Below are 27642 nucleotides of genomic sequence, written 5' to 3'. Positions count from 1 at the left end.
GACCCCTGATTTAAAAGAAAAGAAGACAAACGCTTGGATAAAATTTGTCCGTAGTTTATTAATCAGTCCAACTGTACATAATGCAGTGAGAGAGGGACACCAGACAATGATTAACATGGAGGATTACAACGATGCCAGTGCTATGGCAGCACCTGGAATACACCGACAATCAGCTGGACTGGAAATGATAGCCCTGCACAAGGAAACTGTTCAGGCCTCGATATGTACAGGCACCATACAGAGTGTGTGTGTGTGTGTATAAGTGTGTGTGATTAAAAATATCTGTCTGGATGAAAAACACACAAAAATGATTTTCAGTTCCACAAATGTAAAAGGGTGCTCTCTCTCTTATCCTCTGAAATACTAATTCAGTTATTTTGATGATTTCTTTACTTGTCCATCCACAGTTTGAGTACACTGAAGCGAAATGAAAGGAGACATAGGAGTGGGCAAATACAAAAGATTAGCTGATTAGCAGCGGTTGTTTTTTTTTTTTCCTTTTGTAAAACCATGTCTACACCGATATCACTATTACCCATACTTTTGTGCAATATCTTTCTTTGCATAGTAAATAAAAGTTAAATGTTTTTTATTGTTGACATGCACCTATCTTTTGTAGCATATTTTCCTTGCAGATTTTGGGGACTCCCATATAGAATTATAAGCCCACTATAGTGATTTGCATGCAGCATTACCTGTAGAGCTGAACTTGATTTCCACTAAGAGTTTATGAGAGCAAAAAGGCTTAAGCCAGTATAGTGGGTGTTGATGAGGACTGTTAAGTGAGACCTGGCCGGACACGTGAGCGCCTGCATGGACAGACTTCATGCCCTCAGCATGAGAGGCACCACTGGCTGCAGACAGAGGGGAAAGTGCTCCGTGTGCAACAACATCCACATGTTCGGGTGATTGGTTCTTTGGCTTTTGAGTCAGTGTTGAAGATACTTCAAAAACAGGGGGCTAAATCGGATCACAGTCTGAATCTCTCCGGAAATGACGCGCTTCTCCTCGACACCACAGCTTTCTCTCTCTGTCCTCAAATCTGACTTTAGATTTTCTTCTCTAACCATTTTGGCCCAAATCCTAGTCTCAGTTTGTTTGTTTTTTATTTTAATAACATTACCAAAAACACCCGCTATACAAGATGTTAAGATAAAAAACAAAAGCATTTGATGTCCTTGGAAAATATGCTGTCAATTCCAACCCTGAACTCCTTAAATATGTACAGTGGTGTGTGCATGTGTGTATGTGTGTGTGTGCGCATTCACTACATCACTACATGGCCTGCATTGCCCTTATAGGTCCTCACATGAAGTTCTGCTTAAACAGGAGCTTCAACAGGCTTGTCACTGGGTTTGGTTTTTAATGAGGCTCTCTCCTGCGCTTTTTTTCTCCTCTTTCTGTGTTTTCTTTTTTCTTCTTTTTTATTTTTGCAGTATATTCATAGCTTTGGTAGCCATGCAGAGCCCCGCAGAGAGGGCTCTTCATGCCGGGCGCGGGCGGGTTGGGTGGGGGTCGGGCGGGCCAGCAAGCAGCAGGTTTTGTTTCGATTTTATTCATGCCAGGTGAGAGAGTGGTGTGGATTCCGCCTGAACGCCTGTGCACTGGCACTAAAGGATGGAAAGAGGAGCTCTGTCACTCTGGAGATCAGGGTGGATGGGCGTGGGTGAGGTGTAGTTGAAAAAGGCTGCATTTATAATGTCACTACGATGGAAATTTGTTAAAATGTCCACTATGTCTTTTTCAAGTAAATGTAATGCCAAAGAATCAGCAGCAGTAAGTGCAGTCCAGCTGTCAGGTAGCCAACTAAGGAAGCCTTGGAGCAGTCCCTGTGTGATTGCCATCTTCTCCTTGGGTTAAATGGCTGTGGCATTGGGGTCATACCGCCGTTTCTTCACATTTCTTGATGAGGAGATAAGAAAAAGAAGTCAGCATCTGCTATAATTATATATGCAACGGAGCTAGTGCAACCTGGACAAGCAACCACGCTCTCTTAAGGAAATGCTGTTAGTTGCAGTTTATTATGTAAGGCTGTGAGCAAAATCCCATACTTACGTACTTTTTAGTAGTAGTAGTAGTAGTAGTACGTGAGGATTGTTTGGTATAACACATTCTCAGTATGTATCCAATAGCATGCGAGGTACATACTATTTTGGGTAAGCGGGACAGTGAGCTGAAATCTAACATTGATAACTCTTGAACTTGAGTGTTTAAATACATGCTTTCACTCTGCTGTTAATAAAATTTCAGCAAAGGCACTGGAATGTATCCTAAGGCTTAAATCCTACTGTTTAAGTGATACATAGTATGGGATTTTAGACACAGTGTAAGTGTGCCTGATGAAAATGTTCCAAATGTGCACTTTTTGAGGGCTTCAGGATCAAACGCCGAGGACACTGGAGTGAGGACAGGCTGGTCCATGTTGGCCCGCTCAGCCTTGACTGCAAAGAGACAGTCAGAGGTATTTACAGTCACAAACCTGAGGTCTACAGTGTCAGCGATGAGAAAACATGACATCTGCTTTACAGTTTTTGTAGTACTGGCCAGATCTGAAATAAATAAATATGTTTAATTTTTGAAATCAAAGAACAATCAAGTCTAAGCCATATTACATAATTTTTAAGGTGTTACGAATATAAATATACTCTGTTGCCTTCTTGCAGATGTGCTGATCGGCTCCTTCGTGCAACATCAGTTTACAAGGTGAAGTGTAGGAGACACGTGTCATTACCGATATTGATGGGAAACACATTAGTTCCACTCAAAACAACCATCTGGGAGGAAAGAGCTAACATAACGTGTACTCTACAGCGGAGAGGAGGAAAGAGGAGACGAGCACAGAAATAACGATCACAGCGGCGGCAGCAGCAACAGTAACTACTACCACAACAGTGGGACAACAATGAGTACAACAACAGGAGTGATGCATAACCTCCCCGTACTGTGGCTTGCTGTGGGGCTTCTATCACTCTGTCATGCACCTGTTCCAATAGTCGGCCAGTTGAAGGTGGCACTATTGCTGTGCGTGGTTCATGCAGTGCAATGCGCCGTGTCTGTACCGGGTCTGCGAAGCAGGCAGCAATGGCAGCTGGTGTGGGCGGGTCCGAGAGTCCTGCTCTGCTCTATGGCGGAGCTCAGCCATCCAGGTGGGTGTGGCCAGCCATGGCACAAAGGCTGCAGACAACAAAAAGGTCCTGGCTTCTCTCTCTCTCTGTGTCTGTGTGTGTTGTTCTCATAACTCCATTTAAAACCTCGGCCTCAAGGAGCGACGGAGTGAGAAAAAAACATCATGGAAGTGATGAGAGCACGACAACCCTCGGACCAAATTGCTCAGGGTTTGTCTCAGCCTTTGTGCAATGAACTGACCTCCTCCAAATCAACAAGTCAACATGCAGAAATGTTTGGTTTCTTATTCTATTTTCTTTCTCTTTTTTTGTTTTTTTTTGCTGTTTTAGTGACAACCATGATGCTATCTGGCATGCTTTAGTGGCTGTAGGACCATATTTATTATTTAGTCCTTAGGTCTGTTTAGATTAGGATGCGTAACACCCCTGTTGCTCAAGACAGCAGGCTAATCAGCGGTGGGTAGATTTCCTAGCCATAGAGTGACACTGAATGGTCTAGTTTAAGATTTTAAAGGGGAGTAATTTCTGTAATACAAGTACAAACAAACTTTTTTAACCACTTAGCTGTTATAAAGTATTCTGTCCCCTCTGTACTTTACTATGAAATGCATGTCAAACATTGAACTCTGCCCGTCTAATCAGTTTGAGGTTCTGCTACAGATGCACAGACACCCCCAGCGTTTCCCAAAGTCAAATTTACTCATACAGTATCAAACACCTGAACGCCTTCCACACCCATATGTGTTCTGCATGTCTCCTCGTCAGTGTGAGCCTAAGTGTAGTAAGTGTAACATGTCCACCCCGGGATGCTGTATTCTGTAGCAGGAGCTCAAACCCTGGTGTCTAGAAGCAGCAGGGATGCTAGAGTTAGAGCAGGAGAGGCATGCGGCGTGTTGCTTACTTAAAGCCCCATCCAGTCCCCCCCAGCACTATGGCAGCCACAAGGATGGCTCCGGCGATGGAGCCTATTATTAGATTGGTGGCACTAGGACCTGTAAAGGGTTATGGGGAAAAAGACATGAGTTCCTATACTCATTTACTGTATTAATAACATTTAGCTATACAATGATGATTTCACATGGAACAGAAAACATACCATAAGTATACTATTACAATAAAATGACTGAGTTTGAGAATGCATTTTTTTGCATGCTTTTCAACCCCCTTTTAGTGTTATAAAGAGAATGTAATCAAGCAAACGCCCTGGAAATATTTAAGTTTATCTGGTGTCAGTTGAGGTAGCGATTATCAGTGGTTTGTCTGTTAAGGTTGTGTAGACCCTGGGTATCCATCACTGTAAAGGTTTACAGGTGACATGTAGGTGTGATCTGCAGTGTGAGCAGTACAAAATGTTTTTAGGGGTCCCAGTCACCACACAGCCTACCACTGACTGACAAGCCAGGTCACTAACTGGACACTTCTCAGGACTGTTTTCATCTAAATGCCCCACATGCCCCAGAAAGGAGAGGATCACAGGAGCAACCACATAACGACTAAGAATAAGAGAAAGGAGAGGAAGTAGGGAGGGAAGAGAGGGGATGAAGAAAGAGGCTTGTAGTAATGGGGAACGACAGGAAGTGACAGGAGAAGGAGAGGAAGGAGGGAGGGAGGGAGGGGAGATCCATCAATCAATCACACGACACTGAAAACATCCAATCACATGACAATTATATGGTCATCACCAACACACAAGAAAACACAAAGCCACCGGGACGCACACACGGGCTCAGGCCGGCTCACGAGACCGCCCGCACACTGAGGCACCACTATGAGAGGAAGAGCTGTGAAAGGGTTAAAGATGCTTACTCTATTCCCCACCCTGTGCCTCCAAAAATCACCCCCAGGGCCAGAATGGTCCCTGCTACTGCCCCTATCAGCCTGTTAGTGGCCACGCTCACTGTGCAGAGGGGAAAAGGAGCATTATTACCACCCTGTCAAAAACAAATAGCAGGCTTCTGCTTCAGAGTCATGGATGAAGTGACCACTGCCCCGTAAGCCCCTCCCCCTGTGGTCAAAGCATCATCTTCAGAATCAGAGCAAACAAATCTTACACTGCTTTTACATTCTCCTACAATCAAAGCCTTTATGTTCCCCAGTAGACCTGTGAAACTCAGGAATGTGCGACTGACTCAGATCTAGCAGTGCATCTGAGAGCGACACTGTAATAACATTTACATTAAACATACGATCAATGTGAATCTGGGCTAAATTAAAAAAGGGTGGATATATTCATTTTTGGATGGCGGATGGCGGGAGTAGAAAGGTTGGAAACCGACCCTTGGGTTCTTCTTCTGGAGTGACATCGGGCTCTTTAGGCGGGTCAGGCATGCTACAGTCTGTCCCGGCCCAGGTGGTGTCACAGGTGCATGTGGCTTCATTGTTGCATACCTGTGCACAGCAGACATACAGAGGTAAACAGAATGAAAGATGGAGTTTTTTTTAAATTCCCCTCAAGGAACTTTTTCTCTTCCATTTTTCCCCAACATTATACAAAAAAATCTGGCATAGGTTTTGACGTATGATAGAAAAAAACACAATAGCTATGTTTTATTCAGCTCCAGTAATCCAAGCTGGTGTGAGCATCACAGAAAAGCATCACAGCGAGAAAAGTGCAGGATGGTGTAAAAAATGTATTTAATTTAGGCAAGCTGGTTTTCGGCTGACTGGCTTACTGGGACTCTTGAAGAAAATCAATCAACCGACGTGTAATTTCCCAGGCAGCTATAGCCCCCTGAGGAGAACTCGCTTGGGAAAAAAACTTCTTTAAGAAACATCTTAAGCTTCATTTATAGTGCTGAACTAAATCCCTGAAGAACCTAACGCTGCAGTTAGTTAACGCTTTGCATTTATACTTGTGCACTGGTGTGTCTGCATTACTTCATCGTCTCAAGTGAAACTCATCCAATCATGTTGGACTCTAAGATAATAAATACTGAACAATGGCTACATGGAACATTTTGAATTTGGAAAAATAGTAACTACTGCATTAGTAATTAATAGCAAAATGCTATTATTGGAATCATAATCACATATTGTAACCATAGGAAGTTACATTTCTGGGAAGATGCACGTCTCAATGCAGTATAGAGCAAATCAAGCTATTATTATTGTTTTGTGTCTGTGTGTTTATTTTATCATCAAAATAATATTTTCAAAAACAATTTGAGTTGCATTTAATTCAGGAAATATAAAGCATTGTATTTCCTGCAGAAAAGATTACGATTTTTGATTATTATGTATTTACATATTTTTAATTGTGGCAATTTCTACCACATCAGCTGAGAAATGATGCTGCACATGCCGGGCCACTCAGAAAGGAAGCACATTTAGAGTTTGAAACGACAGCTGGGATAGACTCGAGTACAACCCTGAATGACCCTGAATTGCATAAGCTGTTAAGAAAATGGATAGATGGATGAAGAGAAGTATTTTATTTATTTTTATTTAAATACATATTATTTAAATATTCTGCAACTTCTTCTTAAAAAAATCTAAATAAAGCAAGTTTGGCTTACTGGTATAAGAGGTATTTGACATTTCCATAAAAGGGTAGAGGTTTTCCCCAGTTTCCAGTTTGTGTTGACACCTGAATAAAGGATTGCCAGTTGCATATTTCCCTTAAGCTTGAGGCTTTTGTTTGACTTTTTCTACTGAGAAAAAGAAAATCAACAACCCTGGGCATTTGAAATGCAATGAGCCTCCTTACTTCTCCTCATCCCTCCAGAGTGAGATTTAATAAACAAAGAGCAAATACTGGTGTTTGCTGAACAGAAACTCTAAGTTAGAGCATAAACAGCCTTTATCCATGACTCAGTAAGCACCCTTTTCATCAAAGGTGTTGGAAACGTTCTGCAGCCCTTACAAACAAATACTACACGCAGTCCATGCTTGCTAATCTTCTAAAAATGAGTGAACACCCTCTCAATTTGCCAGTGAGCAAAGAGTAGGTGTAGGTAAGTGCGTACAAATACTCACCCCATGGCCCGAGCACACATGTCCGTTAGGTCCAATGGGGCAGGTGCTCATGTTAAGTGACTGGATGGGCAGACACTTGCGGTCAAGGCACATCATTGACGGCCCACAGGGAGTCCCATCCTCCACGTAGCCTAAATCAGTTTCATCATCCAAAAGGACGTGGGCACCCCTGAGGAGAAGGATGGAGTAGAGGTGAGGAGTGTTGAAGTCTCCCAAAAAATAAAGCTACAGAAGAAACACTGCCTGTAGGCACCCATTTTAGAAAGAAATAGAAAAACTTCTAGTAACAGCTTGCGTTTTATGAGAAAATGGCCCATTGCGACACAAAAAATCCCCCAAATTTACTACAGAGTTTTTCTATTTATTTCCCACATGGGTAAAGAGCCCCCAGGCCCCAGGCATTATATTAAAGTAAATGTGTTTACGTGCACTGTATGACGTTCCCTTGGTGGTTGAAGGAGGTGGGGGTACTGTCACCTTTCATGCTTCCAATGCGAGGGACACGCCCGACATTGGTACACAAAAGGAAACCACAGAACACGTCACTGTAAAAGAGAGAGATAAGCAACCAAAAATGTGTACAGATAACACTCTTCCACCTGTCTAACAATGTAATGTTCACCTCTGCACCACCAATTACCAAAATGCACCAAAAAGCTCTATTAGTTTGGTTCAAAGCGACATCTGTAAAGATCTGAAACCTCGTACTGATAACTTTCATTTGATCTGTTACAGTCAATGTTTGGTCTTTAATATTAAGTGCAATTTTAAAGTCACACTGCTTACCTTTAAACATGTTTTACAAATACACTGCCTGGCCAAAAAGAAGTCGCCACCTGGATTTAACTAAGCTATTAAGTATAAGCCTTTCATTGGATAATTACTGCAGTGATTACTTAATGCAGCTGGCAACATGTCATTTAATTAACCCTAACTGATGCAGTGAACAAACAACCACATCACAAAACATTTCCCGTGATTGTGGAAAAGATTTTAGTTTGTTTCAGAAGGTTATTGGTCTGTTCTACTGTCACCTTTATATTGTTAGAGACCCCACAGAACTACAGAGAAACCCCAACAATGAGACAACACCCTATGAGCAAGCACTTGGTGACAGTTGGAAGGAAAAAATCCCTTTTAACGGGAAGAAACCTCCAGTAGAAACCACAAGTAGGCCCACAAGAATGCGTGGGCGACTTGGATCCATGCCATGGGTGTGAGGGGAAAGTGAGAGCAGAGGGAGTTAGGACAAAAGGCACACTATGGGAGAGCTAGAATTTAAAATGAATTACTAATAATTAAATGCAATATCCTTCTATAAACACATGGAAACTGAAAAAGAAAGTGAGTGAAGGACATGGGACTCTCCCAGCAGTCTAAGATTACTGCAGCATACCCAAGGAATGGTTCAGAATCACCTGATCCAGCCTTAACTATACGCAAAAAGGAAAGTTTTAAGCCTTCTGTTATCTCCAGCAAAGAAAAACTAAAACAAAAAAAGAAATGTCATTGTGTAAAACCTGGAAGGAGGAACGAGGTCATAAAAAGAGGTGGATGAAATGATGGACCCATCATGCCGAGCGCCTAGTGTACAAGCCTGCAGAGGCAATTTTACAATCTCCGGCTGCTTCAGTTGGTTCTACAGTGTCATGTGGCCTAAAATAAGGTCAGCTGACTACCTGAATATACTGAATAACCGGGTTTTTCCATAGTGGATGTTTTTCTTCCCTGATAGCACATTCATGTTCCAAGATAGCAATGCTACGATTTATCACGCTCGGACTATGAATAAATGGTTCAAGGAGCATGAGACATCATTTTCACATGTGGGTTGGCCAACCCAGACTTAACTGACTTTAACTGTTATTGGGAATACTGCCTTATTAGGAATGTGCCGGAGAAGACGTTCTGATTCCGCCGACATCAGTCTTGTTAAAAAATGAATGCCACTCTGGACGAGAATACATATTGTGAAACTGCATGAGCTTTTTGAAACGATGCCACTGCAAATGCGTGCTGTCATCGAAGCTAAAGGCAGTCCAGTTAAATATTTCAGGCTTCAGCTTTTTTTGGCTGGGCAGTGTAAACTGACTTGACTTTTACCACCACATCCCAGTTAAAGAGAAAAGCCAGGAAGACTGAAGACATGTGTGCTGAGGTGGTTTCCCTGGAATCTGTTTTTAGTAATTGATCTGATTGGTAAAAATACATTCCTGGCATTTGATGGCAATTATCCATTTTAAACAGGGTCCTTTGGCGCCCTCTGTTGGATGGCTGTAAAACAACAACAACTGAGAAACCTGATGCTGAAATTCCACATAACAGGATTAACTTGTACAATATATCTTTGGAATACCACAACAAAAATTTGGGGATCCTAAAGGATCTTGACAGTAAAACTTTCTCACCTATGCACAGCTGGCTGCTTGGTGCACAAAATGGGTGTAAATGTTGGCCGATCAGTTTAGAAAAGTTCAAAATATGCTTTCAGGCACTTTATTATTCAATGAATGTGCGACAGTGTTATTATTTTGTGCTCACTGTTTGCTACACTGGATCCATTTTTCTCCATCTTTTCCACAGTTGCCCTTCTCTGTCCCCTCCGTGTTCAGCTTCTCATAGCAGAACTTCTCCGAGCCTCCAGCCTCTAAAACAAAAAGAGGGGCGATGAGCTGCACGCTGCCTCTCCTTGTGCAGAACCCGTGCTCAAATTAACCCGAGAAGCATTAAACCTTACTTGATCCCCAGATGTATTTACACTGGTTCTCTCTGGTCTTACACTCTCCACTGTAACAGCGACCCTTTAGATAGAGATTAATAAAAAATCAGAAAACTTTGAGCACACGTTGGCATTTATATTTTTGTAAATACCCATTTCTTACCTGGTTTACCTGGCAGATGTAACCATCTTGTTTATGAAGGTTTGGCGGGCACTGTAAAAATCACAAAGAGAACAACCTTTCTTTTTTAACAGCCAAATTTGTGTTCAACGTGCAAAAAAACCGAACTAATTAAAGCTATTTAAAGCTAAATAAACCATAAGCTCAACCTGTCCCGAGTCCCCAGAGCAGGTCTCTGAGATGTCACAGTCGTTCACAGCATAGCGGCAGCTGTAACCTCGTGGGTAGAACTGGCAAGAAAAGGAGAATAAAACAGCGTTGGATTTCAGAAATCAACTACTAGTTTTTCAGAGCTTTAAAAAGAAAGAACCAAGCTTGTACCAAGCATGTTTTATTGCAGCATGGTCCATCGCTGCAGTGTGCCCCATTGGCGAGGGAGCACTTCTTGCAGCATTCCTTTTGGCAGTCCTGAAAACAAAGGGAAACGAGCTTCAAGCATCTGAACAAAGAGAAGATGACAAATGGGCGTGCGTGACGTGGTGAAGTAAAAAGACCCTCACTGTTCTCAGTCCGCAGTCGCACTCCTCTCCCAGTTCTACAAATCCATTCCCACAATTTGCTGCCTCGAACAGCTGTCAGGAGAGGACAAGACGGTGTAAAAGGAGCACGTGTGCGTAAAAGTTTGACATGTTGAGAGAAGGGGCGACTAACCTTGGTTGGCCTGTTGAACAAACAAGAACCTCCACCTTTCAGGAGGAACTCCTTGTAGTCTGAGATGCTGCATTTGGAGAATTTTTGTGGGTGTTGGACTCTGCAGAGAGAAGACAATGATATTTATAAGTTTGTCCAACCAAACAGGATACAGTCAAAAAAATATGCCTAAAATGTTGACTTCAAGTAATCTGAATGCATGCAAATTTCCCAAAAGTCAATTTTCATTAGATATCTCAAAATTTCAGCTTACTGACTAAAACGTATCACTAAGTTTAAAATCTTGAAATAATAACCTGAAATTTTGACCAATGGAAGTGTGTTTATGTTCTCAGTTGCAAGTTTCAAGTTAAATTGAATACAACATGATTTAAATTGTGGTGTCAAATAGAGGCGTGTAGAATGATAAAGCTGGGTATGCTTCTGGTCACTGACAAGTCACTATCGTAACAGCATGCTTTGTCCCTCAGTTTTTGAGTCAGAGCCACTTTTGCTCATCCTGTCCAGTTTCAAAACAACAAGATGGTGACGGCAAAATCCTCTCTAGGAACATAACTAACCAATGGGGGACACCCTGGTGACTACAGCTACCTTTTATATACCCAATCCTACTTTAGCTAAAAGAGTTGCTTATTATTCACAAAACAGCATGCCGAAATTACAGTAGGTGCAACTTATTCATTTTCTTACTTGTGTACTGACTGACTAGGTGGTTAAAAACTGTGTAACTGTATTAAACAGTCGCTCAGAGTTAGTTAATAACAAGCAACAAGGAAAAAAGCTGAACGAGTACTGATTACTACATTACTGAGTGCACACAAACGAGCATTTGTAATTGCTCCGCCATGTGAATGAATGACTGTGTATGCGTGTTTCTCGGGGGTATGTTGGATCTTACCCAGTATCCTCCATTATGCAGCCAGCCCACTGGCTAGTACAGCCGCATTCCTCTGCAAAACAGGGCAGAAAGTGTAGAAACACCAGAGAAAGAGGAACGGACAGAGTAAGAAAAGATAGCATCCACAACTTTCATTTTAAATAAAGACTTAGAGTAGACAAAGTAAGCATGTTAGCATAATTATTTTTTTTTTTTGTAATTTCAAAGAAAAGCAGTCTTAATCCGTGGATTTAACTCCTGATATCCAGCTTTCTGCTGAATAATGAAGAATCCTTTCACTTTATTTTACACTGACATTCTCCTTGGCAGCTTTGGGGCCACAAATAGACTTTTGCTGATGGTTAGCATTTTTTCCAGCTTGTAGTTTCTAACCTGGCAGCTGCCTCATTAAGCATGGCGATCTCAAATCTGATGGCATAAATTCTTTCTCAAACGGACATTTTCTGGTCTACTTTTCTCAAATACAGTTAGTCCACCGACGGTGACTTCTGGCAACAGGGTTGCAAAGAGACTTTTTGTTTTAGAGGAGGCCTGTGAATGACATCTAAAATATCAGTCAAGACTTTCAAAAAAATGCATTGTATCCTGTATTTAAACAGTTAAATGCCAATAGTAACAGAATAGTGAAATGTGAAAGTTCACTTAACACAAAACACTTCCTTCTTAGACCTAAAGAGTTGAGAGCAGAAGTATTTGTGGTGCTCAAAGTACTAAAAATACAATTTCGAGAAAGAAAAACACCTACATTTCTGCTACTTCTCCAATTTCCAGATGTGAGGTTACATCCAGTTAGCAGTCTTAAATAAAGTGCATTTAAACACCTGCCTTCAAAACATTTTCTCTACTTTACAAACAACTTTAGCCGTGCAGCAAAAGCATTTCAGTTTTGTGTGTATGTCTGTTTTAAGAGTGAAAAATGTTCCCATCCTGACCTTAATTCAAGCAAAGCTGGATAATGTTAGAGAGGCATCTGAAACCAGTGTAGGGATCACAGGGTCTTCAATAAAACACCAAATGTATCATAACTGACAGGTGCATTTTTGAGACCGCTACATAAAAACTGTTATTTACTATGTGCCATGAACTTTGTGACTTTAGCCTGCCATGCCTATCGTGCTTATAGCAGCTGTGTGTTAAGAAAAAGTGTTTCATGTTTACTTCTCTTGGATGCCGGATCCCACTGGATGCCCAGGTTCTGTGCCAGGCTCTGGGAAAGAGACACTACCATGGACGAGGTGGTGCCGTACTGTTGGCACAACAGTGACAACATATTATTCACCGCATAATCACACTGCGATACGTCCACAGAGCAATGCTGGATGTGTGACAGTAAATCTGACCTCATTGACGCCTACTCCACGGCTCACAGAACACATGCCTCCAAAGTACGCAGTGCTGCTTCTGCGGTAGTGGAAGGTGGCGTTTCTGCAAGAATGATGGAGATGAAGAATAAGACGGAAGATATAAATAGCACAAAGCAGGTAAGAACACAGCAGTGCTGCTTTAGTTACAGGCAGGCAAACAAAGCGTACTTCCATCAGAGCAAAACCAGAGACCACCCCAAACGATCTGTTCAGCCCCCGAAGGGTGAACTTACGAGAGTAGCTGCACAGAATCGGCATGGTGCTTGATGCTTTGCTGCCGGTACTTGGAGAAATCACGCAGCAGTTCCAGCGGCTTCACACTTATGGGGATGTGATCCCTGTCTGTCCAAATCTCCACAGCAACAAGCACCACACGTGTATGGAGTTGCTCTTTGAAGATCTGCCGTCGGAAGCAATGAATGGAAGCAGTAAAGGAAAAAAAACACAACAAAACGTGTGAGATAGAGGCAGAGAGCGACAGCAAAGGAAGCGGAGGACGGATGTAGAATAATGGGAGCGGGGAGGAATACAGGGGAGTGTTTACACACATACAAAGAACACAGACAGACAAGGATAACACTGATGTTTAGCCATGATGTTTGCCCGTTATTTTTGGAGTTTTGAATTCTTAGTTATCTATCTGAGTTTGGGTGTCTGTTTTGCTTTCTCTGTTATTCTAGTGTTTGAAGTTTTGATTCTTATCTGTGGCATGATGAGTTTTGGATTCCTGATTTGATCCTTTGCAGTATTACTGAAGATATGTTTTTTACGCTTAGATAAAATGAAAACAGAAGCCTGTTCTAGTCAAATGTGTACTTTTTTTATGCTTCCTTGTATTCCAGTTGCTGTCTTGAGGTATTGTAGCTCAAGACTAACCAGAGTGAGTTTCTTGTCTGTGTTTAGTATTTATCTTTTGAGTTATTTCCTGTTTTACTCTGTCAGTTGTCTCTTGTGTCTTGCTTTGACTTTTACTTCCTCCCCTGTGATTATCTTGTACCGTCACCCATGTTTCATTTCTCTCCTGCTCCCAGTTTGCCCTCAGGTTGTTTATATACACTCACTACAAACTGCATTTAAATGTTTAATTCTCCGGGCATAGATTCAACTAGATGCTGGAAACATTCCTCAGCAAATCTGGTCCATATTGATGTGACAGCCTCCCTCAGTTGTTGCAGATTTGTCAGCTGCACAATAATGATGTGACTCTTCCATTGCATCCCAAACGTGCCAAAGTTTTAGCAGCACTGTCACTTAAATAACCCGTTTCCCCATTCTGACAGTCAATGTAAGTTTCCGCAGGTCATCTTGACACCTCTACATGCCTCCATACACTGAGTTGCTGCCATGTAATTGGCCAATTCAATGGTTGGGCTAATGAGCAGCTATTGAACAGCTGTACCTAACAAAGTGTCTAGTGACTGTATACTGCCTTTCTTCCAATTAGTCTTTGTCTTCCCTGGATGTGTGCTTGCTGTTTACCCCGGTTCTCTGTGGTTTCCTTGTTTTAGTTATTGATCTACGACGTCAACAAAATAAAAGGTTTGCTTTGCATTATTTTGTCTGCCTGGAGTTGTGCATTTTAGTCCTGTGACGGTCCTGTGACAAGGTTTACCATTGTAGTTTAAGCATCAAATGCAAATTAGACACGAGGGTGAATGAAATGTTAAACATTTTGCAGATAGTGAGCACTGAACAAAATCAAATCTTATCCAGCTTGTGATGCCAGAGAAGTCATGTGCTAGACCGCAGGTGTCGAACTCCAGACCTCGAGGGCCGGTGCCCTGCAGGTTTCAGATGTGCCGTTGATCCAACACAGCTGATTTAAATGTCTAAATTACCTCCTCAACATGTCTGGAAGTTCTCCAGAGGCCTGGTAATGAACTAGTCATGTGATTCAGTTGTGTTGACCCAGGGTGAGATCTAAAACCTGCAGGACACCGGCCCTTGAGGCCTGGAGTTCGACACCCCTGGGCTAGACTGTCAGTATGTTGGTGCTGATTTGGTGATAATAGTAGCTGAGTGAAGTTAGACCTGCTGATGGCAAAACATTAAAAGTCAACTGTTATTAAGTACAGTAGGAGACGTTGCCGGACTTCTAGTAGGTCTTCTACAGATGATATTCTAAAAGAGGTTTCCAAAAAAAGCACACACTCCAGTTTGCTCAAAGGATAAGTAAAAAGCTTACTCACACTATCCACAAGATTAACTACTGACTTGGCAAAGTTCCTCGTGTGCTGCTTGTTCCTGTGTCGTTTAAACTGCAAACAGAAAGGGGGAGGGAAAAATAGCACACAGTGATTTACAGTGTGTAACGTTCGGTGGCGCTTGCTGCTCCCTCTTCTGGGAGGGAGTCGGCCCAGGTCTGGAATATTAAAGAGTATCCTTTTGTCCATGATAAAATACCAGCCACATAGCATCAAATGAGGAAAAAAGGAGAGATTTTTACGCACCATACTGTGGTCACTGACAATCATGACTTCTAAATACTTCATCTCCTCAAATACGCTGCGAGGCATCTGCAAAACAAAACAACAATGACCAGGCAGCTTCAAGTGTATAATTTGGAGTATCACCACAGGTCTAACCTTGTAAACGTCTGTGGGTGTTTTTATTGTAAACTGTGAAACGCAGCCGGGGTGAGTGCACTAAAGTCATTGCATTACTTCAGAGAGAGGTGAGATCAGAGACTTACTGCTCGCTTTTTCCTGCGCCTCAGCCAGGACAGTTCATCCAGCTCGGAGAAGAGCTGCTCCTCCTCTTCCTCTGCAAATAAGCACAAGGAAAGAGTGACACCTCTACAGACTCAAGTGTTTACATCCCTGTAGCCTTGTTTTGAAAGAAATCAGTTATGCATGTGACATTTTCCCAGAAATTTCCACAGCGTGTCTCAAAATTTCCTATGAAATGCAAAAAGACGAGTGAAGACAGGGAACTTGGCAAAACGGCAGCGAGGCAAGTGCTTGTGATCCAAGGAAAGTGATATACATTTGGTCCATTTGGCAACTATAACACTAAAATCCAATCCAGTTTGTTTTAAAGGTCTCTTCTGGGGTGACAGCCTATCTGGACCTTCCTGTCCTTGCTTTGTGTCTGAAGACAGGGATGATAATGTCAGGTTTAGGAAGTCACAAGAGGTGTGGTGCTGGTCAGAGGGGAAGGACTGATAAAGACAGTTATGTGAAAAGGTTAATGACAAGCATCGAAACCTTACCCTGCTCCACTGAATCATCATCCCACAAAGAAGAGGCTGCTCTTCTTAGTTTGTGAGGCCTAGCAGCTGTATCCTGTAGGAGTCAGGCAAACAAATCGGTGAAAAAAAAGGGAGGGTGACTTGTACAAGCAGGTAGAGCAAATGAAAAAAATAAGTTTAAACACATAATTTATCAAGGATTTACAAAAGTAAATGCAGGACTAAATAATTACACAAATTAAAATGTTTGGCGCTGAATGCCTGCTGCACATCCTTTCTGACGTTTAGCTGCTGTTATGTATCAGAGTGAGTACTCTTGAGTTGCTGATTTCAAGAGCACGAGGTGTTCCAGTTTTATAAAGAACAAGAGCACTTATGTTTGCATGTAAAGGGGGGGAAACTATTTTTCCCACCAGCAATGCAGTCAAATCCACTTGTAGTAGCAGGAAAAGGAACATTTCTAGCAGTGCACAAACATGTAGACCGTCAATGCTAGAAAACAGATACTGCGCAATCAAAAGCATGTCCGACAGATTATTACAACAAGAAGAAAGTGCTGGCAATCGCTAAACATCCCAGCACTCGTGATTTTTTTGGCCACAGATTCCCATTAGCACCTAAAGTTCCTCTTTCTCTATAACTATGATATAATTATGACTATTGGTCAGAGGGCCCGGTGGCACCAGTGTCCGGCAGCCTCGCCTCTGTCAGTGCGCCCCAGGGCAGCTGTGGCTACAATGTAGCTTACCATCACTAGTGTGTGAATGTGTGTGTGAATGGGTGGATGACTGAATGTAGTGTGAAGCGCTTTAGGGTCCTTAGGGACTAAGTAAAGCGCTATACAAATACAGGCCATTTACCATAACAGGAAGAACTGGTGTGGGCCAGAGCCATCACTGAATAGTCATTCAGGACTAGAAAACCACCCTAACCTTAACCAGCTTTCTACTATGGCTTGACAAATAGGAATTATGATGATTAACATACAATAAAAATGCAGATTATTTGTCTTTTGCTATAGCCATATGTAAAAAAAACATAAGGTCATGTTAATCCCATGTAGGAAATGGCCGTTTCCTTTGAAAACAGGATGATCCTGGTAGGATATCCTTGCCTGAGAACAAAAAGGAGTAACAGCATAAAACATGTGTTTCCATCCAAGGCGAGGATGTTTGTTTGATCGCAGTGTGCGTGTCTGCTAAAGGAATAACTTACACTTGAATGATTCTGTTGTAAGGGCTCAATTAGATACACATGGACTCCATCGTCAAACATCCCACTGCCAGGCAGAGGGAGAATAAAAGGGAGAGACACACCAGTCAATACCGAGTCAATAGGAGCTAAGCAGCAGAGATGAGTACATCCAGAGATATTCTGAGCGCGGCGAGGATTTCACAAAAAAAAATAAAAAATCTGATGTTCACTTACTGCAAACCGTTACAGGTAGATAAGGCTGCATGGGAGTTATCGTTCCCTCTCACCTGGCCGTGGTAGTAACAGTGCTCACCGCCCTGAGAGAAGAAGACACAGTACTAAGGCAGCATCAGCGCTAGCATAATGCACAGAGTTGTGTGTACACCGTCGTGGCGCTGTGTAAAGCTGTCAGTGTGTTTGAATTTTCCAGCAGTCCTAAAAGGGTAACAGCTTGTGTCACAGATGTCAGTTTTGGCTTATTTGCAGCTCACTCCTGCAGGGGGGCTCAATCTATGCTTGTTAAAAGGGGAAGTTAATACACTGCAAGGTGGGTGCCGACACTGTTTGTGACTCAGCCCTCAGACCCCGGGTGAGCGCAGGACCCTGTTTCCCTCTGTCTCTCTCTTTTCCTCTCCCTCACACACACTTCACCCATCCCATCCTGCACTGATACTGCAGAGTGCTTTCTCTCCCTCATCATGTGACCAGAGCTCCAGCAGGAGGCTGCAGGGGAGCAAAACCCTGCTGATTCAGCTACAGCATGCCCAACCCAGCTCTCTGCCTGAATCAGCAGCAGGAGAAAACAGCTCTCATTTCCATCTCACTAGCTTATATCCTCATCTATCTATCTATCTATCTATCTATCTATCTATCTATCTATCTATCTATCTATCTATCTATCTATCTATCTATCTATCTATCTATCTATCTATCTATCTATCTATTTCTGTGCAAGGTCAAAGCAGCATACACATGGCCCACCACAGCAAAATAACTGAGAAATGTGTCTACTTAAACATTACCTTTGATATAACAGGTTTCTCTCCTTCATAGTGGATCTCAACATAATCTGAAGACAGCAAGTCACTGAAGAAAACAGAGACTGCAGTTAGTAACAGGAGGAGTTGCCAGGAGGAGTAAAAGGAGGTGATGCAGTGAAAAAAACATGCAGGAGTCTGTCTGTCTCGTTTTGCTTTCTCTGACTCACATATTGTGGTTTTAAACTAGTGGTGAGAGAGCAGTGCTTTGGTTGGCGTTTAAACACGAACAGTCATCACCGCCGGGCCCGCATTTGGCTGCACAAACACTCCCCTGGCATCTCAAAAGTGCAGTGGAGATGTTAAATGTTGTCTGCCCTCAGGAAAAATTACTATGCAGGTAACCTGGGGATGACTAACTAGCCCGGCAGAAGATGCACAAAATAAAACTGGATTTGATAAAAAATCTCTCAAAAGCACCCTGAGAACAGAACAGAAGCAAATTATATCATATGAAGCTACCTGCTTCTGCATCAGATTTGCCCAAATCAAACTGAACGGAAAAGCCTAATGCGATAAATTATCCTAAGGCCTCAACCTCACCTTGAACACAACAGTTCTCTCAGCAGCTCCCTGAGTCAGCGTCCCTCACACGCTCGGTCTGCTAGCTGACTTCAAGAGATAATTTCTGCCACAATGGCGCTTTTTTTTTTTCTGAGTAACCTTGCAAAACGGAAACATCCCTCCTCTCTGAACATATAGCTGTGCTGCAGCAAGAAAAAAAAAGGATGGAAATAGTGGCTCTGTATTGTGACACCAGCAGTGTGACCATTTTTTTTGAGTGATGCGTTGGAGCATGTGAACAGGAAGTGCACCATTACGAGAGGAGAGCCAAGGCGCGAGCAGTCTCTGAGAGATTCCTGAGTGAAGGGCTATTTATAGCTTGACAGATGAGAAGAGTGGGCCACACCAGAGTGTATCGGTGTTTGAACGGCTGTGTGTGCATAAGTGTGTGGTTGGCTCTCTGGCTGGCTGGTAACAAAACTGAGTGTGGAAAGGTAAAGCGCCGGAGCGTGAGCATCTTGATGTGTGTCTGTTTAAATGTCTATGCGCCACGGTTGCGCGTGGAGACCATGAGGAGGGAGTTCTGCCCCAAGGTCTCTTGGTTCACAGGAGACGGAGCGCCACAATGCAGCAGGAGAGGCAGCAGCACATGAAAGGCACAAAGAGGTAAAGGAGAGAGAAGGGACCAAAGAGCTGCAGGAGGTTCTCACGTCTGGCGCCAGATCAAATGTAACTCTAAAATCCTGTAGCAGCACATGACACACTCATGCTGTTCATGCAAGGCAATAATCTGCTCTGATGCTTAATATATGGAGATGCTATTAAGTATTCAGAAAGACGGCAAAGGAAGAAAATCTCCCAGACAAAGTCGCCATTGTGGCCACTGACGATTTAACTAACGCATTTCAAAAACATCCAGATTCTTTAAAAGTAAGACTTGTATTAGTTTCTGTAAATCATCTTTTTAGTTGCTTACAATTCCAGGTACGGTAAGAGGTGAGCAGATAAAGCAGCACCCACTAGCAGGGTGCAGACCTATCTATATTTAGATCAGTGCTGCTGCAGCTACAACACTAAGCAGAATTCAAACCCCTATTCTTGCACAAAAAAAGCATCTAGTCGAGAACCTACAAGCAAACAGCTGGGAATCAAGGTCACACGTGCAGGCCTCTTCACTGCTGCTGAGATTTTCCTGTTGTACTATGTGGTGATTCCTGAACGGAGTGACAGGCTTTTCTGTCATTTGACATGATGCATGCGATACAAGAAGCGATGTATTTTTCATTTCAGCTAAACCTCACGGGAAATGTTCAACTTAAAACGAAGATAGCAGTGACAGACACTCTGAAGATATCCCAGCGCCGATATGTGATCTCCAAAACCGCAGACTGCAGAAGATTTCTGAACTTGTACATTTGGGCAATAAAATAAATACTAATTGCTCCATACTGCTGCACTGCCTACAAGTCTTTATCAGCCTTGACGTGGGCACTCACATGATACGCAAACCACTATGAAGCCAAAGCTCCAACATTTCCTTCATTATAGCTGAAGTAACAACTGTGTAAAGTAATTTCAAAGCGTGTTTACAGGATCTTAAGTTTATGGCACATCCTCTGTGATCTCAGCAAGCCACAGGCACAAGCTGAATATCCAACCACATGATAAGAAAACATAAAAGTAACTACGTCCTACAGGAATTTTTCACATGTACGCCAGGCTTCTTTATACAGGGAGTGAATCAATAGATGCAGAACACAGAGCAGCCGTCTCCATCCTCATTTTGATGCAAGCTTATTAAATCCTCATTAAATATAGAGATGTTGGTTATCCAAAATCCTTCATATAAAACTAGTCTGGCTGCTGAGCTGATGTCGCTCTTAGCACTTAGCAACCAACGTGCTGACCCACAGTTTCCCTGATTACATTATCTTCAATTGATGCTGCATTAAGCTCTGTTCTGACACATTATACATATCATTTACAAACAAGAGTCAGCTACTCGACGTGGTTCATCGCTTCGTATCATAGTCCGAGTCGACTTTCAGTTCACTGAACGTCTGCTCTGTGCTGTCATGATAGAAATACAAGTGTAGTGCACTTATGCATGTTCTCTTTGAGTCCTACACTGGTCTTTATATTTTGTATCTTTCTGATGACAACAATTTCATTATATTTATTATTATTATGGTACACCAAAATCTGCAACAAGCAGATTTATATTTAAATTAGTAAAGGATTTAAAACAGGAAATAAGAGTTATCTTAATTGTATTCTATACAGCACCACGTATTATAGCGTGAAGAGTGTCTATGATAGGCTATATGGATGCTGGTCACAAGGCCAGCATGATACAAGATACTGAAATTCTATTGTTTTCATCTATTTAGTCATTTTTGTTGAGATGACCTTGAGAACAAATACTCTTTTACATGTTCTTATCATCTGGTGTCATTTCCCATAAAGGGCTGTGATGCGTCTTTGTCTCATGCTTGATTAGTACTCAGTCAGTCTGGTGGTGAGATTTTGGGGAAAAAACAAGGACAGGGAGATAAACAAAATCCTTACACATCTCTGAGTTTCACAGAAAAAAAAGCCCACAATCAATAACACTAACCAATTTAAGTGAAATAAATTGCTGTGGTTAAATTAGATTAGGAGAACTTACTTGTTAAGAGACAGATCTAGAACAAATCTGGAGCCAAATGCCTCTAACTGGAAACTAACTTGGGCTAGGTGGACTGCCTGTAGAAGAGAAAAAGAGTAGTCACTGCAGATAATGGTAGCTTGCAAAACAAATAAGATTATAGCAGCGTCTCACTGAGCCAAAATCCTCCAGGGTCTGCCTTCAACTTCGTGTACAGCACAATGCACAAAGAACAGATGTGCTGTATCAATGACGGATGTTAATGTACAGTGGGTTGACGGGAAGAAGTGCTTCTTTCAGCACACTTGCTTTGGCATCACTCCAGTTGCTAAAGAAACACGTAAACTATGCTAAGTGGGTCTATTTTGACTATTATCTTAGCTTTGACTGATTCTCTACAGCAAACTGACATGAAATACTGGGATCAGACCAAACAACGCATTATTATGTACTACAACCTTTGACCACACATCTTGCAAACTTTTTGCACAATCAAGGCTATGCAAGCACTAATCATCTTCATCCACCCCTCTTCCACATACCTGGCCCTCTGAAGCTTGGTTCTTAGCATGGGTGTTCAGGTCATGGTAGGTACTCTCAGAGTCCTCGTTTAGGTAGTAGATCAACCGAGAGGGGTAGGTGATCACATGCTCTACTGCATGGTGTGTTGTGTTGTCTGTGGTGGGTGCTGCAGTTGCCTGTTGCTTCAGCAGAGCCGACACTGCGTCCCTCTCAACCTTGTCCTCTACTCCTTGAACCTCTGCAAGGGATTTTTTACAGCACAGATACATATATATGTTTTTTAAAACTACAGATATGCACAAAGGTATCATCTTTAATTCATTAAACACAATTGTTACACTGAGGCAAGTGGCTTTAGCTTTATGCCAATTTTATGACACAGTTCATCTGCAGTGATTACATGCAGCAGTATACTCAAAAACTAATAGCCACCACCAATTACACTGATTTGGAACACAGACCATAAACTGCCTCATTTAAATAAAAACCACTTTTGATACGGTTATTGCCAAAGTAAAAACTGCACCAGATAAATACTGTTCTCATTTAACAGCCTGGATAATATCACGCACTTGAACAAACACAGAGCCTGTGTGTTAGACTTAATTCAAGCGTAGTAAATATCCATAACAGTGATCATTGTGTTTTTACTAGCTGAACAAAAGATGCTGAGATGCTGTAGTCTGCCCTCATGCAGCATCACGCTAAAGACGCAGCGTATTAAATACAATAATTCCCGGTGGCTTCCGAGGAACGCTGTTATAGATCCAAAGCACATCACCAAACAATATTTCAGCACAAAGCACAGAGTGGTAAGCGTACGCGATCACATTAAAGTGACAAAAAAGCCAGCAGGCTGTGGCAGTACCTACCGAGTGAAGCTAGTGATGGATGAAGCCAAGGCAAAAGGATGCTGACGAGCAAAGTGGCCAGAAATATCAAATGCATGATTCATATTTGATAACTGAAATATCTCAATATCAACACATCAACGCAGTTAATTGCTCGCGGCCCATCGTGGCGGGGGAGGTGCCGTGGAGGGGGGATCTCTTCATGGATGCAGGAGACACCGGGTTTTACTGCTGCAGTAGCGGAAGAGGAGGAGGAGGAAGAAGCGGAGAGAGGAGGGGTGGGGGGCTGAAAGAAGGCGGTGGCCAGGAGGCAGCTACTGGAAGTCTACCAGCAGGTTGCTGCTCCTCCTTGATGAGCTCAAATGCCCTTTCTCACCACAGACACAACCAAGTGAGAAAGGACACTACCACTGATATAATATAATATAATATACTATAATAACATAGTAGTTACATTATGTAGGCACTTGCCACTGTAAACAATACCAGTATAGAATAATCGTTCGACTTTCAAGTTTGGTTTCTGTGGTTTTCTAATTAAAGAAAATGTCAAACTGTGTCTGCTGGGAGAGAAAGTACTGGGACCATTCAGCAGCACCATAATCTTCTGAAACGGCTCCATGTATTATCAGCAGCGTAAACCAGACCGTGTGCTGTAATTGCTCTTTAATAATTATCAGTATTATTCAATATGTAACTTTTATCTGTTGTGTAAAGGTGCCTTGAGTCAAAACCTAGTTCTAACATCCTTAAAGTGGTAGTTTTTATGATAACTCACATGGTGCATTTTCCTGAATGTTTTACCTGAGCTGTGCGGATGCGCAGAAAACCCGGGGCCAGGTAGTATTCCAGTAATTTGGGACTCTGTGGTGCATAATAAAGCTGCCCCCCCCCCCCTCCCCCCATAGTGTGTGCTCATTCACAACTGGGGTCTAAAAGCACATTTTCGCCCAAGGGCTAGAGCAAATTTATCCACCCATTCGACATAAAATTACTGTATGCAGCCATAGTTGTACTTAATTAGTTATTACGCTCATATGAGTGAAATACTGCATAACATTTTAAGCTGATGATATGTTTTAACTGCCTAATCTGGTATCTTTGTTTTTGTGAGGGCAGACATATAATAAGAACAAAGCCTCATTAATAGGACACACTTGAATTTGTCTAATTTTTAAAAAAAGAAACAAATGAATCTCAGTAAATGTTTAATGTGGACAATATAGGTGTAATTTAGTTGTTTGTATGTTATACTTTAACACTCTATAAACCCATGTGTAATAATTTTTATGTAATTAACACTTTATTAATCCTAATTAGTGTATAACTAGGGTAACAATTAACTAACCAGGGACTGTAATATAAGATGTTATAAAACAGTAAATGGTTTGTAAATGCATTTGAGGCAAAAATTAATGTAATATTTCCACCTGAAATCTACTCAAGCACTATAAAACAACATGAAACTTACATGCTTATGCAGGGGTGGATCTACAGCCGGGTAAGGGAGGGCAACTGCCTTTGAACACCCACCCCCCTTCACCCAGAACTTTTCTAGTTCTGCCCCAGTGCTGATGCAAAGTATTCCCATTTTTAATAAAGTACTAGAAAAAATTTGCATATTCACTTCACTGCTACAGCCTCATTCACTGCAGGTGCTTTCTGTAGCTTTTTGAAAACATCATGTGAAAAAGAACGTTTTCACATGACTCTTTTCAGAAAATATGAAGTACACCCTTACTGACCCCATTGAAATTCAGACGTAACGCAGCAGCCAGGTGCTGGTGATCAAATAAACCACATTAAAAGATCATCAGAAAGTGTAAGCACTTCTACTAAAACTGTAACAGTTTGCTGGTTCGGAGCATCCAGTTGTGCGCAAAGGTGTCACGTGTCAAATTTTTTCCCAAGGTCAGACCATGCAGTGCTCACATCTCAGATCCTACAGTCCTCAGTTCGCATGACAGGTAGAAAGCATCTTCTCTCTAAAAACAACATGTCAGCTTAGGTTACCAACGTTGCATCTAAACAAACCACAAGACTTCTGGAAGACCTGTGATTACCTTTGGACTGACAAGTGGAGGCCATCAGTCTGACAGCTAAAGTTTGGCTGAAACTGGGTCAATCAGCAGGACATTGATCCCATGTACAGCAGCAAATCTACAACAGAATGGCTGAAAAAGACAAGATTCAAAGTGCCAAAGTGGCCCAGTCAAGGTGCAGACATCAACCCCACTGAAACGCTGTGGTGGTATCTTAAGATAATTTTGCATAAACAAAAGCCCACAAACCTCAAGGAGCTTAAGTGCTGCAAAGAAGAGTGAGGCAAAATTCCTCCACAACAATATGCCAGACCGATAAACACATACAGAAAACAATTATATCAAGTCATTGCTGCTAAAAGTGGTTCTACAAGATACTGAGGTGTACTTAGTTTTTCACGGGACTGCAGAGAGTCCTGTGAAAACTTTCTTTTTCACGTGGCTGTATATGCCCTGTTCATGTCCTAATAGACAGAGGACATGCGCATGTGTCTCAGTTCACTATGATAGTGAGCCATTGTAAAAAAAAGAAAGAAAAGAAAAACAAGGTCTTGCTCTTGAAGAGCACTAATGGATCAGAGCATCACTAATTTTATTATGTACACCATACAAAAAAGGACCATACAGTATAACAGGCAAGCTTCTATTTTAGGATGTCCGGTTATGGATCCCAGCTATAAAAGCAGGACAAATCTACATACTTATTTTTCATACTGACATTTTATTGATGTGAAGTATGTAACATATACCTCTGAAAACATTCTAAATGTAAACAAAAAACAGGAGTTTTGTTCAGGTGAGCTGCTGCTAAATGTTTTTCATCCATCCTATGTTTAAAAAATTTGTACAGTAATTTTTGGTAAGCCTATTTTGGCCACCGATCTGACAAAAACAAGCATGAGTGCTTGTAAATTTCAGCATGAGTGATGTAAATGATCAGCATTTTCAAGAATTTCTTGGAAAATAAGGAATTGAAACATGAAACTGAACAGAAGTGTGCGTCAGTAATGACGACAGCTCTTATAAGTTTCCATAAAAGTCTGTGTGAAACGACATGAGTGTGTGACAGTGCCCATGTATGAATATCACTGGATGATGTAACGGTAAGGTTTGATTGTTAGCCTCCATAATTTGGTGGAAACAGAGAGCTGTTGTAGGATGTGACAGCTCCCCCCTCAGGACTGCATAGTCCACAGTGAAGCGACATGTTCACTTTGAGCTTAAGATTAATATGAAACTGTGTGATTATCTGATGAAACAAACGGTGATGAGCAAGCAGTAGTGGTAGTATGAACTCCCTGCCAGTTAAATCTTATTAATGATAGGATAGAAAGAGTTATTTGACGATTTGACTCGTAAAGAGGTTTCAGATTGTGATGTGACAGCATGTTTTGTGCTGGACGGCTGATAGAGAAATGTGATGACCTTACTAATTGGAGCGTAGCCATAAGTGCAATGTGTTTCAACATCTCAACCCACAGAGAATATTGTGGCACCACTGATTACAGACTGTAACACAGAAATGTGTCTATTTTTCTCTATAATTTTCGATTTAGACACACATGCCGGCTGTATTTATGTATGTAAACAGCCTGTTTCCCCCTCTGTAATTACATCAGACATTGTTGCAGCACATATTTACTTCCACTTCCATTCCCCAGAGCAAGTAAAGCAAGTTTGAAGCATAAAGTAAAGTTGTGATGATTGAACAGAGAATGTGTGTAGTTAGCCATCCATCACACATAAATGCATTTCATCTTAGTGTGGAAAATATGATGGGTTAAGGTCCTTTAATGTATTACACAGAAAAATAAAACATTATATGTTACATTTAACTGGTCTAACTACGTAATAACTCCATTAAAACCCTATGAGGACAAATTACGCCACTATTAATCATTTTTATTGTTTATTGTTTGCTGTTAACTGAATGTATACCAATCAAGTACGTTTAATTTGACCAGATTCCATTAAAAGTAACATTTTACATTGTACTTCTGAAACAAATTTACATGGAAACTGTACATGTAATTCAATTAGTTCAAGTTTTTTTTTAATTGCTGAATTTTTCTGAGTGTACCTTAACTTTTAAACTTGTGCTTTGCCTGAATTTCAACTTGGCTATGAGAATGCTCACTTTACAGAGCATGTGTTGCATACTTTGAACAACTGAATGTTGAACTGAATGTTTGTTGTGTTGCCGGAGAAGCTTTCATCAGGAAACAAACTAAAACGAGGAGCAGCTGAGTTATGTCAGCTTGTGCTGTCCACACTGTGTATATGTACATGTGGGTGTGTACCGGGAAGCAGCTAATGAAAGGCATTACAGCTGCACAGATTTATGATTGCATGTAGGTGTAGATTTTCATGGATCTACAGTGACACACTTCATAGTGTAGGGCTCAAAATCTGGCTTTTGCAAATCAAGCTTGATTTTATAAAAAGAAAATTCTGGCCTTGCACATTTTTTCTAGCTTTCTGTCTCCCTGTTTTTCCCCTTAACTGGAATTAAAAAAAAAAAAAAACCCGACAAGTCTGCAAATTAAAAGCAGAAGGAAGAAGCTGCCGACAGCCCGGAACCCTTTTCTATGCAAGCTTCCACGGTGTGTTTGCGAGAGAGAAAAAAATCAATCAATGATAAAATAAAATTTGCAACATTCGTAACTTTTCCGTCTATCCCCTGATGGGGGGAAGCTTGCGTTCCTGGTTCGCTCTGCAGTTAGGAAGAACAGCCCCAGTTTT

At 41.7% G+C, this 27642-nt stretch overlaps 1 protein-coding gene across 5 annotated transcripts; it reads right to left on the bottom strand.

The window, feature by feature from the left end:
- Positions 1-52: 52 nt before the first annotated feature.
- adam23b (ADAM metallopeptidase domain 23b) lies at positions 53-23086 on the bottom strand. 5 transcript variants are annotated; one of them, XR_014907858.1, is made up of 27 exons: positions 22880-23086; positions 22028-22245; positions 21507-21583; positions 18320-18383; positions 17532-17614; positions 17319-17382; positions 16125-16197; positions 15606-15676; positions 15364-15429; positions 15103-15171; positions 13147-13313; positions 12890-12974; positions 12708-12795; positions 11550-11601; positions 10652-10751; positions 10501-10572; positions 10322-10408; positions 10150-10230; positions 9983-10033; positions 9838-9901; positions 9642-9747; positions 7526-7645; positions 7101-7269; positions 5402-5513; positions 4027-4117; positions 3060-3257; positions 53-1902 (listed from the first exon to the last, which is right to left on the bottom strand). XR_014907858.1 is itself a non-coding variant. In XM_085383883.1 (26 exons), exons 1-26 carry the CDS (start codon positions 22953-22955, stop codon positions 1857-1859), a joined length of 2352 nt encoding a protein of 783 aa, XP_085240009.1. In that variant the 5' UTR covers positions 22956-23086; the 3' UTR covers positions 53-1856. The 5 variants fall into 5 exon arrangements, 4 of the variants coding, with proteins under 4 accessions (XP_085240009.1, XP_085240008.1, XP_085240011.1 ...); XM_085383883.1 differs by lacking the exons at positions 3060-3257; positions 4027-4117 and adding an exon at positions 4932-5022; XM_085383882.1 differs by lacking the exon at positions 3060-3257.
- Between the last annotated feature and the right edge of the window lie 4556 nt (positions 23087-27642).

This window comes from Rhamphochromis longiceps, linkage group LG16 (genome assembly GCF_057381845.1).
Source record: "Rhamphochromis longiceps isolate RC_006_pf linkage group LG16, R_longiceps_female_GT1.1, whole genome shotgun sequence".
NCBI classification, from domain to species: Eukaryota; Metazoa; Chordata; class Actinopteri; order Cichliformes; family Cichlidae; genus Rhamphochromis; species Rhamphochromis longiceps.
Note: the sequence above shows the minus strand (reverse complement) of the source record. Positions and strands in the feature narration are given on the sequence as shown.